This window comes from Acomys minous (genome assembly GCF_964271855.1).
Source record: "Acomys minous genome assembly, chromosome: 12".
NCBI lineage: Eukaryota > Metazoa > Chordata > Mammalia > Rodentia > Muridae > Acomys > Acomys minous.
In genome coordinates this window covers 92520488-92533558 of record NC_140493.1, presented here as the reverse complement: position 1 = coordinate 92533558, position 13071 = coordinate 92520488, and the positions used below count along the sequence as shown (strand labels likewise).

Below are 13071 nucleotides of genomic sequence, written 5' to 3'. Positions count from 1 at the left end.
GCGACGACCCCCAGGAACGCGACGACCCCCAGGAACGTGACGACCCCTCTGACCTGCCCCAGAAGTTCTCCTCTAGGCCCCAGGGTCTGCTGAGAGTCAGTCAGTCTTTTTAGAAAGCTCTTGGGTGTTAGAACTGGGGGCTCCGCTCCACTCTCTTGCTTCTCTGAATGGCCTGTAGGGGGAGGGCTTCCTTGTCTGTCGTGCTTGTTCAGCCTAAAGCTAGAGTTTTCAGGACCAGACGCAGGTAGTGCCTCCTGCCACAAAGGGGTAGAGACTTCCATGGGGATGGTTGGTGGGCAGAGCTCTCCTGCCAGCTGAACCTGGGGCTTGGGGCATGGGTGCTGTCCATCAGCTGCTGCGGGGACGATGGGGGTTTATGGAGGACGGACCTTCAGTTGTGACTCCTTGTCTGCTCTCCAGCGGGGAAGCGGCTTCTCCAACTCTGGGTGACTCATTTAGTCACTTAATCATTTATTTGACAGGGCATTGTTTGGTGCATCCATTTCTGGCGGCAGAGAGGGAAGTGGCAGGGTCCCTTTGCTAGGATGGAGAAGGCAATAAACAAGTGAGGCTACACAGGTGGTGTGTGCTATGAGAGGCATAGCGTCTCTCTGCTCCCAGCCTTTTCCGGTTTCCTGGATTATGTTTGCACCGTAGAGCTGCCATCATCACTGCCCACATGCTCAACCCAGAAAGCCATCCCCGCCTGCTTCCCACCTGGCCGGGCTGTGCCTCTGCTGGCCACCCAGTTCTGTTCCTATCTTCATTTCTGTCTCCCGGGCTGTCATCTCCGCCCTCGGTGGGTTCTGGTTCCTTCCCAGTGCCACAGTCCCACTAAGAGAAGCCTCTTTCTCAAGCTACAGGGGGGGGGGTCGCAGCAAAAACAACAAACAAACAATAACCAACCAACCAACCAACGAAAAAACAGTGAATGAATGTGACCCAAAGGGACTTTGGGAAAGACCCACCGACAACCTGGGATAATTCACATAGTGCAACTCACATAGTGCACGTGCAGAGGCTGAGCCAAGCCTGTGAAACACTTTACCAGTTAGCAAGGAGAAGACAGGCCAAGGTCAGGAAAGGCCACGGTCCAGGGGTCAGTAGGAAGCCAGGAAGAGATGTTGGAGGACAAATGTCCTGGCTCATTTTGTTTTATGTTAGCTTGACACAAACTAGAGTCATCTGATAGGAGGGAGCCTCAACTGAGAAAACGCCTCCCTAAGATCCAGTTGTAAGGACTTTTCTTAACTAGTGATTGACGGGGGAGGGCCCAGCCCACTGTGGGTGGTGCCATCCCTGGGCTGGTGGTCCTGGGCTCTATAAGAAAACAGGCTGAGCAAGCCACCAATAAGCAGCACCAATAAGCAGCCTTAGCACCAGCTCCTGCCTCCCAGGTTCCTGCCCTGTATGAGTTCCTGTCCTGCCTTCCTTTGATGACGAATGGTTCTGTGGAAGTGCAAGCCAAATAAACCCTTCCCTCCCAAATTGCTCTGATCATGGTGTTTCATTGCAGCAATAGAAACCCTAACAGACACAAGAGGGATACTTTGTGTCACCCAGGAGTTAGGAGTGAAAACCGAGACAACCGAGGAGCCTTGTTACGTTGGGAAACAGTAGCCATAGAACCTGCAGCAGTGGGGATGGCTAGCTCACACTGGTTTCCAGGGCTGGTAAAAGTTAGTGGAGAAGCTCATTCTCATTCACGGTTGGGGGCTGTGTGTGGAGGTAGGAGCATCAGAGGGTCAAAGGTCAAAGTCATCTTCCACTACACAGCAAGTCTGAGGCCAGCCCGGGGTCATAGGAGACTGTTTTAAGAAAAGTCACTGGGCCGGGTGGTGGTGGCACAAGCCTTTAATCCCAGCACTCGGGAGGCAGAGACAGTCAGATCTCTGTGAGTTCGAGGCCAGCCTGGTCTAAAGAGAGAGAGTCCAGGACAGCCAGGGACACACAGAGAAACCATGTCTTGAAAAACAAAACAAAACAAAACAAAAAAGAAAAGTCACTGGGTGTGGTGGCATGTGTCTCTAATCCTGGCACTTGGGAAGCAGAGGCAGGTGGATCTCTGTGAGTTACAGGACTGACTAGTCTGCAGAGTGAGTTCTTGGATGTTCAGGGCTACATAGTGATGCCCATCTGAAGAAAAAGAGAAAAAGTCTAGAGGACTGTAGAGATGGCTGGGTGGCTGAGAGCACGTGCTGCTTTTCCAGAGGACCAAGTTTGCTCCCATCAGCCACACCGAGTGGCTTACAACCACCTGTAACTCCAGTTCCAGAGGATCTGATTACCTTCTGGCCTCTATGAATACATGCAAACACATATATGCGTGCATGCATATGTTCTCAGGAGTTCAAGGTTGGCCTTGGCAACATAGCAGGATGCTGTCTCAACCAAAACCAAAACGTCACCCTTTAATCCAGTAATCCCATGGCCAAAATCTTCCCAAAGATTATTTGAAAAAGCTCGCACCCCTGTGTGTTTGGGGATGTACACTACATCATTTTATGAAGACAGAGAACACTGGAGTACAGAGATGCTCAGCAGGGAAAGAGTGGGTAAGAAGAATCCTTCAGAGATACTGTTGCCTGGGAGACAGGCCTCAAGATACAGTGTTTCCTTCTGTGAAATTAAAACCTATAAGGTCTGAGGATGTATCACAGTCAGCAGAGTGCTTGGCTAGCATAGGTGAAGCTTGGGATTTGTTTCTAGCACCGTGTGAACCAGTGCCTGAAATCCCAGCACTGCAGAGAGACAGAAGAACCAGAAGTTCAAGGCCATCCTATACATAGCAAGTTCGAAGCCAGCCTGGGCTTTAACGAAACGTCTATACACATAGGCATATTAAGAATAAGAAAAGGCTGGGAACATGGCTACATAGGGGAATAGATGCTTAGCATGTACCAGGCCCTGGGTTTGGCCCCCAGCACAGCAAGCAAGTGAAGGAACAAATGAGTGAGCAACGCTTGAATAAAATCTAAACTCCTCAGCCTCTCTCCCTTGTGGGTTCCTTCTCAGCCTTTGCTCCAGTCAATTCTCAGACGCTCTGCAGGCTCAGACATTTCCCAAAGGGGTTCCAGGAAGCTCTCCAGCCACAAAGCTCCTCTTGGAAGCAGCCTGTGTCCAAGGGAGCCTGGGAAGCACTTTGCCCTGTAGGGAGTCTCATACACTTTCATGTCTGTGCAAGAAACGAGCCGAAGCTGTCAGCCGATTCTGCCTTGCCCGGCCCAGCACACAGTGGATCCTGGTTCTCAGGCCTGACGGCCCCTATTGGCACCACTCTGTAAGCTCTAGGGTAGTGGTTGTCGACCTGTGGGTGGGTCATGACCCCCCTGTGGGGGATCCCCTATCAGGTGTCCTACCTATCAGATATTTACATTATGATTCATAACAGTAGCAAAATTACAGTTATGAAGTAGTAACAGAAGGATTTTATGGCTGGGGTCAGCACAACACGAGGAGCTGTATTAAAGAATTGTAGCATTACAGAAGGCTGAGCACCGCTGCTCTCGGGCACCAGCCTCTGTCTGGTGGTTCTGTCAGCCAGACTTTTGCCAACTTTCAGCCATCTTCCTGGCTCTCTGAAGAGGAGCCCAGCCCAAGTGCCTTTGTGTCTAGAATGTTCTTCCTTGTGCATGGCTGGCTCCTTCCTCAGCTCCCCTTAGCCATAGATGAGGACTTCCCTGGCCTCAGAGAACAAATTCTCTGCTTTGATGATCTCACCGGACTGATTGCTCCATTAGGGTAGAGAAGCCCTCTCTGACGTCACCACCATACTCCCAGAGTCAAGGACAGCATCCAGCACAGAGCACGTGCTTAGCCAATAGAAGATGAGCGACATCTCCTAACAGGCTCTGGTTCCCCAGCACTCTGGTTGCATCATTTCGAGATGCTGACCCAGTTTCCGGCCTTCCCCAGCCACCCTGGGCATGGTCCCCGTCTCTGCCTGGCTCATTGCTTCCTCCCTGGCTTTGAAACCCAGTCTCTCAGTTCCTCCCTCTGAAACTGCCCGGTGCCTCAGTGCGAGTGACTGGCTCCTTCCTCGCCCTGCCAAGGTGCTTGTCCACACATACCACTGTCAGGGCACGGTGCTATTGTGCTCACATGAAGTGCGTGTCTGTCTCTCGCTCATTGCTGGCTCTCCTGAAGGGCAGGGCTGGGCTGACTCAGGATTGCGTTCTGAGCACCCAGCCCAGTGTCTGCCACACAATGAGTGCAGTGAGTGGGTGCTGACTAAAGTCTAACTTTGGGATCTCACTGCCCGTATCTCTACTCAGCTCACAGGCCAGCCACTGAAGAGTTAGGCCATGGGACCAGAAGCCATCTTTTGGCCGTAAAGGATTGCCAGTGTAGAAGAACTGATCTCCTTAACACGTCTAGCACAAGTGAGAATGATTAACACTCAGGGACCAGAATGGGCTTGAGGAGTGTATTAGTTTCTTTTTGCTGCTAAGACCAACGATCACCTCAGGGGCTTACACACACACACACACATACACATACACACACACACACACACACATACACACACACACATACACACACACACATACACACACACATATACACACACACACATACACACACATACACACACACATACACACATACACACACACATACACACACACATACACACACATACACACACACATACACACACACACACACACACACACACACACACACACACACACACACACCCCTTCCCTTTCAGGACTGGAAGACAGAAGCCCAATCACGGTGTCAACGATGGCCGTCTTTCTCTGGTGACTCTGGAAGAATCTGGTCCTTGCCTTTTCCAGCTTCAGCGGAGTGGTGGGTCAGGGTCGGGAGACTGGGGTCCTCCACTAAAGTCCCTTGAATCACTGGCATCTGCTTCTGGATTTGCCTGCCTGACTCTGCCTCCCAATCCTAGGACCCCAGCGATGATGCTAAAGTCCCATTTTCAGAGAGTCCCCTTTGCTTTATGAGGCATGGACCTCCAGGTTTTGGAGGCCAGGACAGGTACATGTTTGGGGTTCATAAACAAGGAAGATTATCTTTCATTGCTCTTGAGCTATTGAGGTCTCATCACTGTACAGTGCCCGTTCCTACCTGTCCACCATATCCTCCTGTGTCACGGGTCAGACAAGCCTAGCCTTCTTGTTCTGCACTGGAGCGGAGGGGGACTGAGATGGAAAGAGTGTCTTTTCTGAGGCCACACAGAGTCCATATTGGACATCAGATTCCCTGACTTGGGTTTAGAGCCTATTTCATACATAACGCAGTCAGCATTACAGATCAGGTGATGTCTGGTCTTGGGGTGTGTGGACGCTTAGGAAGCTGCTGTCCCTCAGAGCCTTGCTAGAGAAGGCACATGCCTGTGATACACCGGTGACTCTGAGCTTTGAGCTGAGGAACTAAGGAAGGCAGCTTGCTTCGATGCTTGAAGTGTAGGAGTTGGGGCTGGGAGAGGCAATGCATTGCATGAGCCTAGGCTGCTGCAAAAGGGTGTCCTGTCCTCACCATGGTCCTTAAAAGCAGTGGATGAGGCAGCGCCTTGTGGAGCCATGGCCAGGCAGCTCTGAGTGTTAGCTCAGAAAAGTTTAATGTTCTCTCTCTCTCTCTCTCTCTCTCTCTCTCTCTCTCTCTCTCTCTCTCTCTCTCTCTCTCTGTTTTTGTTTTTGTTTTTTGAGACAGGGTTTCTCTGTGTAGCCTTGGCCAACCTGGACTCACTCTGTAGACCAGGCTGGCCTCAAACTCACAGCGATCCTCCTGCCTCTGCCTCCCGAGTCTCTCTCTCTTTAAAAAAAAAAAGATTTGTTTATTTTTTTATGTATACAGATCTCATTATAGATGGTTGTGAGTCAATATGTGATTGCTGGGAATTGAACTTATGACCTTTGGAAGAACAGTCAGTACCCTTAACCTCTGAGCCATCTCTCCAGCCCCATCATTTTCTCTTTTTAAATCTCTTTCTTTTGGATACTGACCGAAGTCTTAAGTGTTTTCTCTGGCACGTTTGGCTTTCTCCCTCTTCCTCTTAAGCTACCCCGCTTCCGGCATATGGCTGCTTGCTGACTTCCAGTTGTTGAAGACACCAGCCGAAGTCAACCAGGATGGCTTTCTCTCTTTTTTTTTCATCTCCATACCCCTCATTCCAGCGCTGCCAGGATTTACAACTTGCCTGTCCTGTGGTTTCCCCGGCTCTCATCCTCTGTCTCCCGTTCCCAGGTCTCCATGCCCTTCCTAGGTCCTTTGGGTCATTCCAGCCCTCCCTGCCTGTCATAGCGAGGACGGTGAGGGAGTCAGCAGCGAGGTCAGTGGCTGCTACCCTGAGCTAGTGTCCACCTGGGGCGGGGGGGAGAAGCACCCGATACATCAGCCCCGGACGAAACCAGATCCCGGACGAAACCAGATCATGCGGGTCAAAGGCTCTAGCAAGAGCAAATAAGCTTCTCCACCATCAAGGAAAGTTCCCTTTGCAGCAGATAAAGACCGTTGTGGAAACCATAACCTATTCTACAACCTATTAAAACACAGAGTTATGGAGCACAGTCCTGGTGGATACATTTACAACACAACTCCTGCACCCGAGGCTCAGAGAACATTGTGGAAGGGGAGGGGGGTGCCACAGAAACACTGCAAGAGCCAGAGAAACCTGAAGTTTGCTGTGAGAGTGTGTCTCCTAGGAATGTCAGAAACTACACCCAGAAAGACTCACTAACATTGCTGCCTAGACAGGAGCTGAGAAAAAGATAACGTTAGACACGCTGACATTGGTGGGGGGGCTGGTCGGGGGGGGGCAGGCGGGGAGAGGTGCAGGGGGGCTGGTGGGGGGCGGGGGGAGGTGCAGGGAGGGAGTCTATGAAGCCTCACAGTCCTACACAAGGAGCTATAGTTACAGACAACTAATGAAGGTGGAGAGCGGGAGCAATAGTCTTCTCCAGGGACGAGCCCATCAATCGATCATCCGACACCAAATGGTCAGCCCTGAAAACACACACGCGAGTACCGTTATACAGACCAACCGGTTGTATTTATGTATTTAGGAATATGCACACATATACACATATGCGTGTAACAACGAGTCATGAAAAGTAGAGGCCATACATCTGAAAAAGAGCAATGAGGGATTAAACGGGAGGATTTGGAGGAAGGAAAAGAGAAATGATGTAATTATATTATGACGTCAAACGTAAAAGGACATGTGGGTGCCCCTGGTCATCTGGGTCATATTCTGGACTGCCCGCCTCCCCTCCCACATAATTCCTGGAAGCTGGTTAGAGAGGGATGGTGGTGGGGTGGGGCAGAGGGGACGAAGGGTTAGGAGTTGGCTTCTCCTTGGAGGGATCCCCCATGACTCTGGAGAGTTTGGGGCCATTAGGGTATTCACTATCATTACTGTCCTCTCCAAACAGGAAGGAGACACACGGCACATGACTTGTCGTGGGCCCTGAGGAGGTGGAGGGTGCGGTTGCCTCGAGAGCAGGAGACAAATCATTAGTGGGTGGATCCGGGTGGGGCTGGGCCTCGGTCCTGAGCCTGGAAACAGAATGGAGGAAGAAGAGGATTCCACCTGAAGGCGGGGCTGGCAGGTGTGGCTGGCTGGAAGGATGTATTCTGAAGGGTACCTGGCCAGGAGCGGGTGAGGGTGGGGAGCCTGTGAGTGCCCGGCTGGCCCTGCCCATCTGACCCCTGGCAAGGTGCCTCCTGGTGAAAGGCTCTCACTGTCTGCGTTGTATTGAAAAGAGCAGGGGGTAGGGGGGGGGGCCCTAGTGACAAGGGCCTGGGAGCAAAGTGATAGCTTTTAGGGTTTTTTTCCCCCTCATCTTCCAAGCCACGGTTCCAGTAGGAGGCAAACAAGAACTTTCTCACTCTCAGTCACCCATTTCTAAGCTTTATCCTTTGTCGAGGGAGGTTTCCTACACTCACTTACTACACACAAGCCTTGATCTAGGGACTAACCTTGGGGGCCTATAGGAGCGGGGCAGCTGGGCAGATGTGACATGACCTCTGTGAACATCAGTATGCATTTGTTAAATGCCAACTATATCCAGGGATATGGAGTGATGGTGAGACGGTCCAGCGTAAGGAGACAGCCTTCTTCTGCTCAAGTCTGAGGCAGGCCTGGCTGCAGTTCACTCTGAAGCCTGCTGGCTTTTCGGCAGTCTTTGGAATGAAAGTCTTGGGTGGTAGTCCAGCTTGGGGTCAGTTCCTAGGGTTCTGGAGAACATCCAGAGGTTTCCCCCCATTCCCCCCTACCCCCACCCCCCTCCCCGCCTGGGCCTTCCTCTTGCCTCTGTCTCCATCTGGGCTTGGCTCCAGCTACCCTGGTTCTGGTGTAAAGGAATCCCTTGCATCTCATCTTCCTTCCTGCTCGGCTTCAGCGTGGGCCCGGATGTTGACAGCTGCGGGGGCAGCAGGGGCCTCTCCCTGCTGGGGCGGAGGGCAAGCCCAGGCAGGAGATTCACTGGGCCACAGGGCTTCTATGGCCCTCTGATGCCTGGCGGGCCTCCTGCCCTAGCAGGGAGGGTGGGAGCTGATGGTGCTATCGCTAGGTTGACCGGGCCACTGCAACTCTGCTACCTTGGCTTCCTCATAGTGTTGTTGTGCGGATCTGAGGAAGGAGGCCCAGGTCTTCTCACACCTGGCCAGGGACAGCCACGCATTGCTGAGGGCTGTGGAGAACTTCCTGGGCCCCTGAGCTATCTTGTGCTAAACTTTATTTTTTCTTATATGGATATAGCCTAGGGCCTTAGACGTGCTAGACAAGTTCACTTCTTAGTTACCTGCCAAGGCCCTTTGGTATTTATTTTTATTTTTGCATGTTCTCTCTCTTTCCTCTTTTTCTTTCTTTCTTTTAGTATTTCAAGACAGGGTTTCCCTGTGTATCCTTGGCTGTCTTACACTCGCTTTGTAGACCAGGCTGGCCTTGAACTCACAGTAATCCGCCTGCCTCTGCCTCCCAAGTCCTGGGATTAAAGGTGTGCACCATCACTGCCCAGCTTTTATTTTCAAACATGAATGTTTTCCCTACTGTCTATCACCTGTGTAGACCTGCAGAGGTCAGAAAAGGGGTTGGATCCCCTGGAACTAAGTTACAGATGGTGTGAGCCGACATGTAGGTGCTGGGAACTGAACTCAGGTCCTCTGCAAAAGCAACAAGTTCCCTAAACTGCTGAGCCCACTCTCCAGCTCCTTATTTTATTCTTTTAAAACTTACATCGATGGGCCTGGCATGATGGCACACATATTTAATCCCAGCACTTGGGAGGCAGAGGCAAGCGGATCACTGTGAGTTTGAGGCCAGCTTAGTCTACAAAGTGAGTCCAGGACAGTCAGGGTGACACAGAGAAACCCTGTCTTGAAAAACCAACCAACCAAATAAACAAACAAACAACCCCCCCCCCCAAAGCCCTTACATGTATGCTGGGCATGGTGGCAGATGCCTTTAAATATCAGCAGTTGGGAGGCAGAGACAGAAGGATTTCAGTGAGTTAGAGGCCAGCCTAGTCTACGTAGTGAGTTATAGGACAGCCAGGACTATATATATAGAGACCCTGTCTTAAACAAACAAACAAACAAACAAATCAAAACCCAAACAACCTCCCACATAAAGAACAAACAAACAAACCTAAAATATAAAACTACCCCCCCAAACAACAAAAAAACCCTATTTACTCTGTGTGTGTGTATATGTGTATGTGTGCATGTGAATGTGAGTGAGTGAGTGTATGTGTGTGTGTGTGCACGTGTGTGTGTGTGTGTGTGTGTGTGTGTGTGTGTGTGTGTGTGTGTGCAGCACTTGGAGGTCAGAGGATAATTTGTAGGAGCCATTTCTCTTTCTACTATATGAGCCCTTGGAACTGAACTCAGACTGTTAAGCTTGGTGATAAATAGTTTTACCCTACCAAACCACTTTTCTAGCCCCTGTTTTTTTTGTTTGTTGTTTTTGTTTTTTTGAGACAGTCTCACAAAGTTACCCAGAATGGCCTGGCTCACTTTGTAGCCTAGAGAAGGCCATGTATTTGCCTCAGCTTCTCAAGTAGCAGCAACGACAGATCGGTACTCCGCAAGGGGCTCCTGCTGCCTTGACTGCCTTTTAGCTGGGTAGGGAAGGCTGGCTAGCTATACGGTCCTTCAGTGTGTGAAGCCTGTCTGGGAGGTGGAGTGACCTGAAGCCTGTGGCCAGGGGTAAGGGACCCCATGGGGCCATCTGGCAGTTGGTGGTGATGGTGGTGAGGCATCAGCTGGGGCTTTTGGAGGGAGACAGAGGGCTAGCCGACTCTGCTTCTCCAACCGTGCCCTTGAAGCACTGGAGGTAGAAACTGGGCATCAGTTCTTCCTTCCAAGATCTTTGAGGGAATGTGGGGAGATGATGAACTTAGCCAGGTTTTAAGAATGTTGAAGGCCGGGTGTGCTCGGGGCTGGAGTCCAGGTGAGACGGATAGGGTGACTCACCCCTACCCGTTGTCCCGTAGCTGAGGAAAACAGAGGAGCATGGAGGCGGGGGTGGGGGGACAGGGGCTGTAGGGAGAGGTCTGATGGGCAATCCAGAGAGTGGCCAGTATGGGGAGGGGAGACAGTCCTAGGGGAGAAGGGGGCTTTTGAGAGCGTGGCTCTGGCAGGGATGGGGACAGTCCTCCACAGTCGGCCCTTCCCCTGGGAGGGTGGCTAAGGTAGAACTCTGCCCACTCAGGTGAGTGCAGGTTATGTGGGCTTCCTCTTCAACCCCAAGACAGTCAAGATTGCCAGGAAGTCCTTCTTTTTTTTCTTTTTTTGGTTTTTCGAGAACAAGATCTCTCTGTGTTAGCCTTGGCTGTCCTGGACTCACTTTGTAGACCAGGCTGGCCTCGAACTCACAGCGATCTGCCTGCCTCTGCCTCCCGAGTGCTGGGATTACAGGCGTGCGCCACCACGCCCGGTTCAGGAAGTCCTTCTTGATGTCTAACCTTGTGGTGGCCACCTGACAGGCCTCTCTAGTCCTGGCTCTGGGCCTCCCCTACTAGTAGCCTTCATAGGCTAGGTGGAAACAGGATGAGGCCAGTGTCCTGTCCTTCTCTCCCAGACAGTTCTTATAGATCTTGCTCTGGTGCCTCAGAGTAAGGGACATCTCACCCGTGAGAGCCGCCACTTCTAAGCAAGAAGACTTTTTGGCAGTCTGGCCTGTTTCCAGGAGTTCTGGGCCCTATGGGAAAGCCAGCTCCCTCCCTGTCCCTGAGCGTGTGGGCAGGGAGCCCAGGCCACCCGTGTGCCTCCCATCTCTGCCTAGGCCCCGGGCTTGGCCACCCCTGGAGGCTCCACATTCAGACAGGCTCTGCTCAGACGCCAGTGTTCTGGCAGCGCCTAAATCATTAGCGCCATAGAGATTAGGCAGCTAATCTTGTTGGGTGGAGCGGGTGCCAGGCTGTGGGATCTTACCGCTCCTCTACAGGGGTGGCTGCTGGCTCCCAGGACTGGGATGTGGCTCTTCCTTGGGGCATGACTCTCACCCAGGGTCACCCTGACAACGGTCCTTCTTCTCTGTGGCTTGCCCTCCCCTCGTGCTATCTCTGGGAACCCTCTGGGTCGGCTTTCCTCAGTTGTGGGGCAAGGGAACAGGGGTGACACACCCTCACTCTCTGGTCACAAGTCTTGTCCCCACCCTCTACACCCACCTCTATTTGTCATAGCTTTGCCTATGTCAAAAGACCTTGGGAGATAGTAATGATTTCCCCCTTTTATTTAATAGTAATTATTATTGTGTGTGTGCACATGCCATAGAGGTCAGAAGACAGCTTTGTAGAGTCAATTTTCCTGCCTTTATGTGGGTTCTGGGGATTAAACTCAGGTCGTCAAGCTTGTACAGCAAGTGCTTTACCCACTGAGGCATCTTGTCAACTCTGATTTCCTTTTGTAGATGAAGAAACAGAGATACCATATTTCCCAGCATGTAAGATGACCCCCAACTTTAACTTTTCCAGTTAAAATATAGAATTTGTAGCCCGAGTCTGCTGCACAGGGTGTGCGTTGGAAGAGGGGTAGTCTTGTACAGCGTGTATATTCCGAACTGTCTATTTTAACTGGGAAAGTTAAAGTTGGGAGTCGTCTTTTTTTTTGCTTGAAACGGTCAACATTTTATTACTGGACAAGCCACACCCCCACTTTAGATAAGACTAAGTAATCCCGGGGGTTAAAAATGCTGAACTCCATCTGGTAGGATTGATTGATTCAGTATAAAGCCTCAGTCTCGCCACTCTGAATCCTTACAATCCCAGCTTCGTTCTTCTCCAGTGTCTTCTCTTGGAGTTGTACCTGATCTTGTTACCAGTTTTCATCTGAATCCATTGAGGAATAGGCCGGCTTTGCTTTTGTTTCTTGGCCAGGAATAGCTTATTTCTGGAAGTCTTGTGAGAAGACACGGCGAGAAGCCGAGTTTGACGCACAGCGCCTGATGGCGGAGGAAAGGAGAAGAGAGCGGGAGTCGTCTTATACCCTGGAAAACATGGCACCTTCATTGGGTTCCTGAAAAATCTGAGGTCTAAATCTCCCTTTGGCCAGTGGCCATATCTCATCTTTCTTAGTCAGGGAGCCCCACGTCCGAGGCTGTATCTTACCTGGAAAGATTGGACTAGTTCCAAGAGAGATGAGGGCTCTCCTAACTTAAACTTAGGGGGCCCTTCCAGGACTATCCTGTATCAGGGGTGTTTATCCATGTCTTTCTCCCTGAGACCCTGGAATGCCAGGCAGTGGGCCAGATCAGCTTCTAGGCTCCTGGGCCTGTGGAGCCTCGTTTGAGGCCCTTCCCTGCTCTTGGGCTAGAATCTTTGGACTCCCTGTTACAAGAATGAGCTCAGCTGCCTAATTGTGGTTAAAGATGGAAGATCACCCTGCCCCAGGGATGCAGCTCCAACACCACCTTTGTTTTGGAACAGAACAATGGACCACTAAGAGGTCACTCATGCCCAGGCTGGGCAGACACAGGAGGGGAGGGGGAGCCTCAGGATACAGGGATGTATCATCACACAAGTCCAGCCCAAGCCTCAGGCCCTGGATGGCTGGCTGTGACAGAGACAAATTACAAGGTTTGGGGTTTTTGGCTTGGACTTC

The 13071-nt window shown here is 51.4% G+C and overlaps 2 protein-coding genes across 2 annotated transcripts in view; both read right to left on the bottom strand.

The window, feature by feature from the left end:
* Nucleotides 1-13071, bottom strand: part of GAST (gastrin) — a 147634-nt gene that overhangs the window by 57135 nt on the left and 77428 nt on the right. The window lies entirely within an intron of this gene.
* Nucleotides 12072-12549, bottom strand: LOC311578840 (large ribosomal subunit protein eL39-like). The gene has a single exon (XM_084748909.1). It carries the CDS (start codon nt 12534-12536, stop codon nt 12228-12230), a length of 309 nt encoding a protein of 102 aa, XP_084605035.1. The 5' UTR covers nt 12537-12549; the 3' UTR covers nt 12072-12227.

Excerpts from the sequence above, each read along its gene's own strand:
- LOC311578840 (XM_084748909.1), bottom strand. The coding sequence starts at position 12,536 with ATGAGATATGGCCACTGGCCAAAGGGAGATTTAGACCTCAGATTTTTC.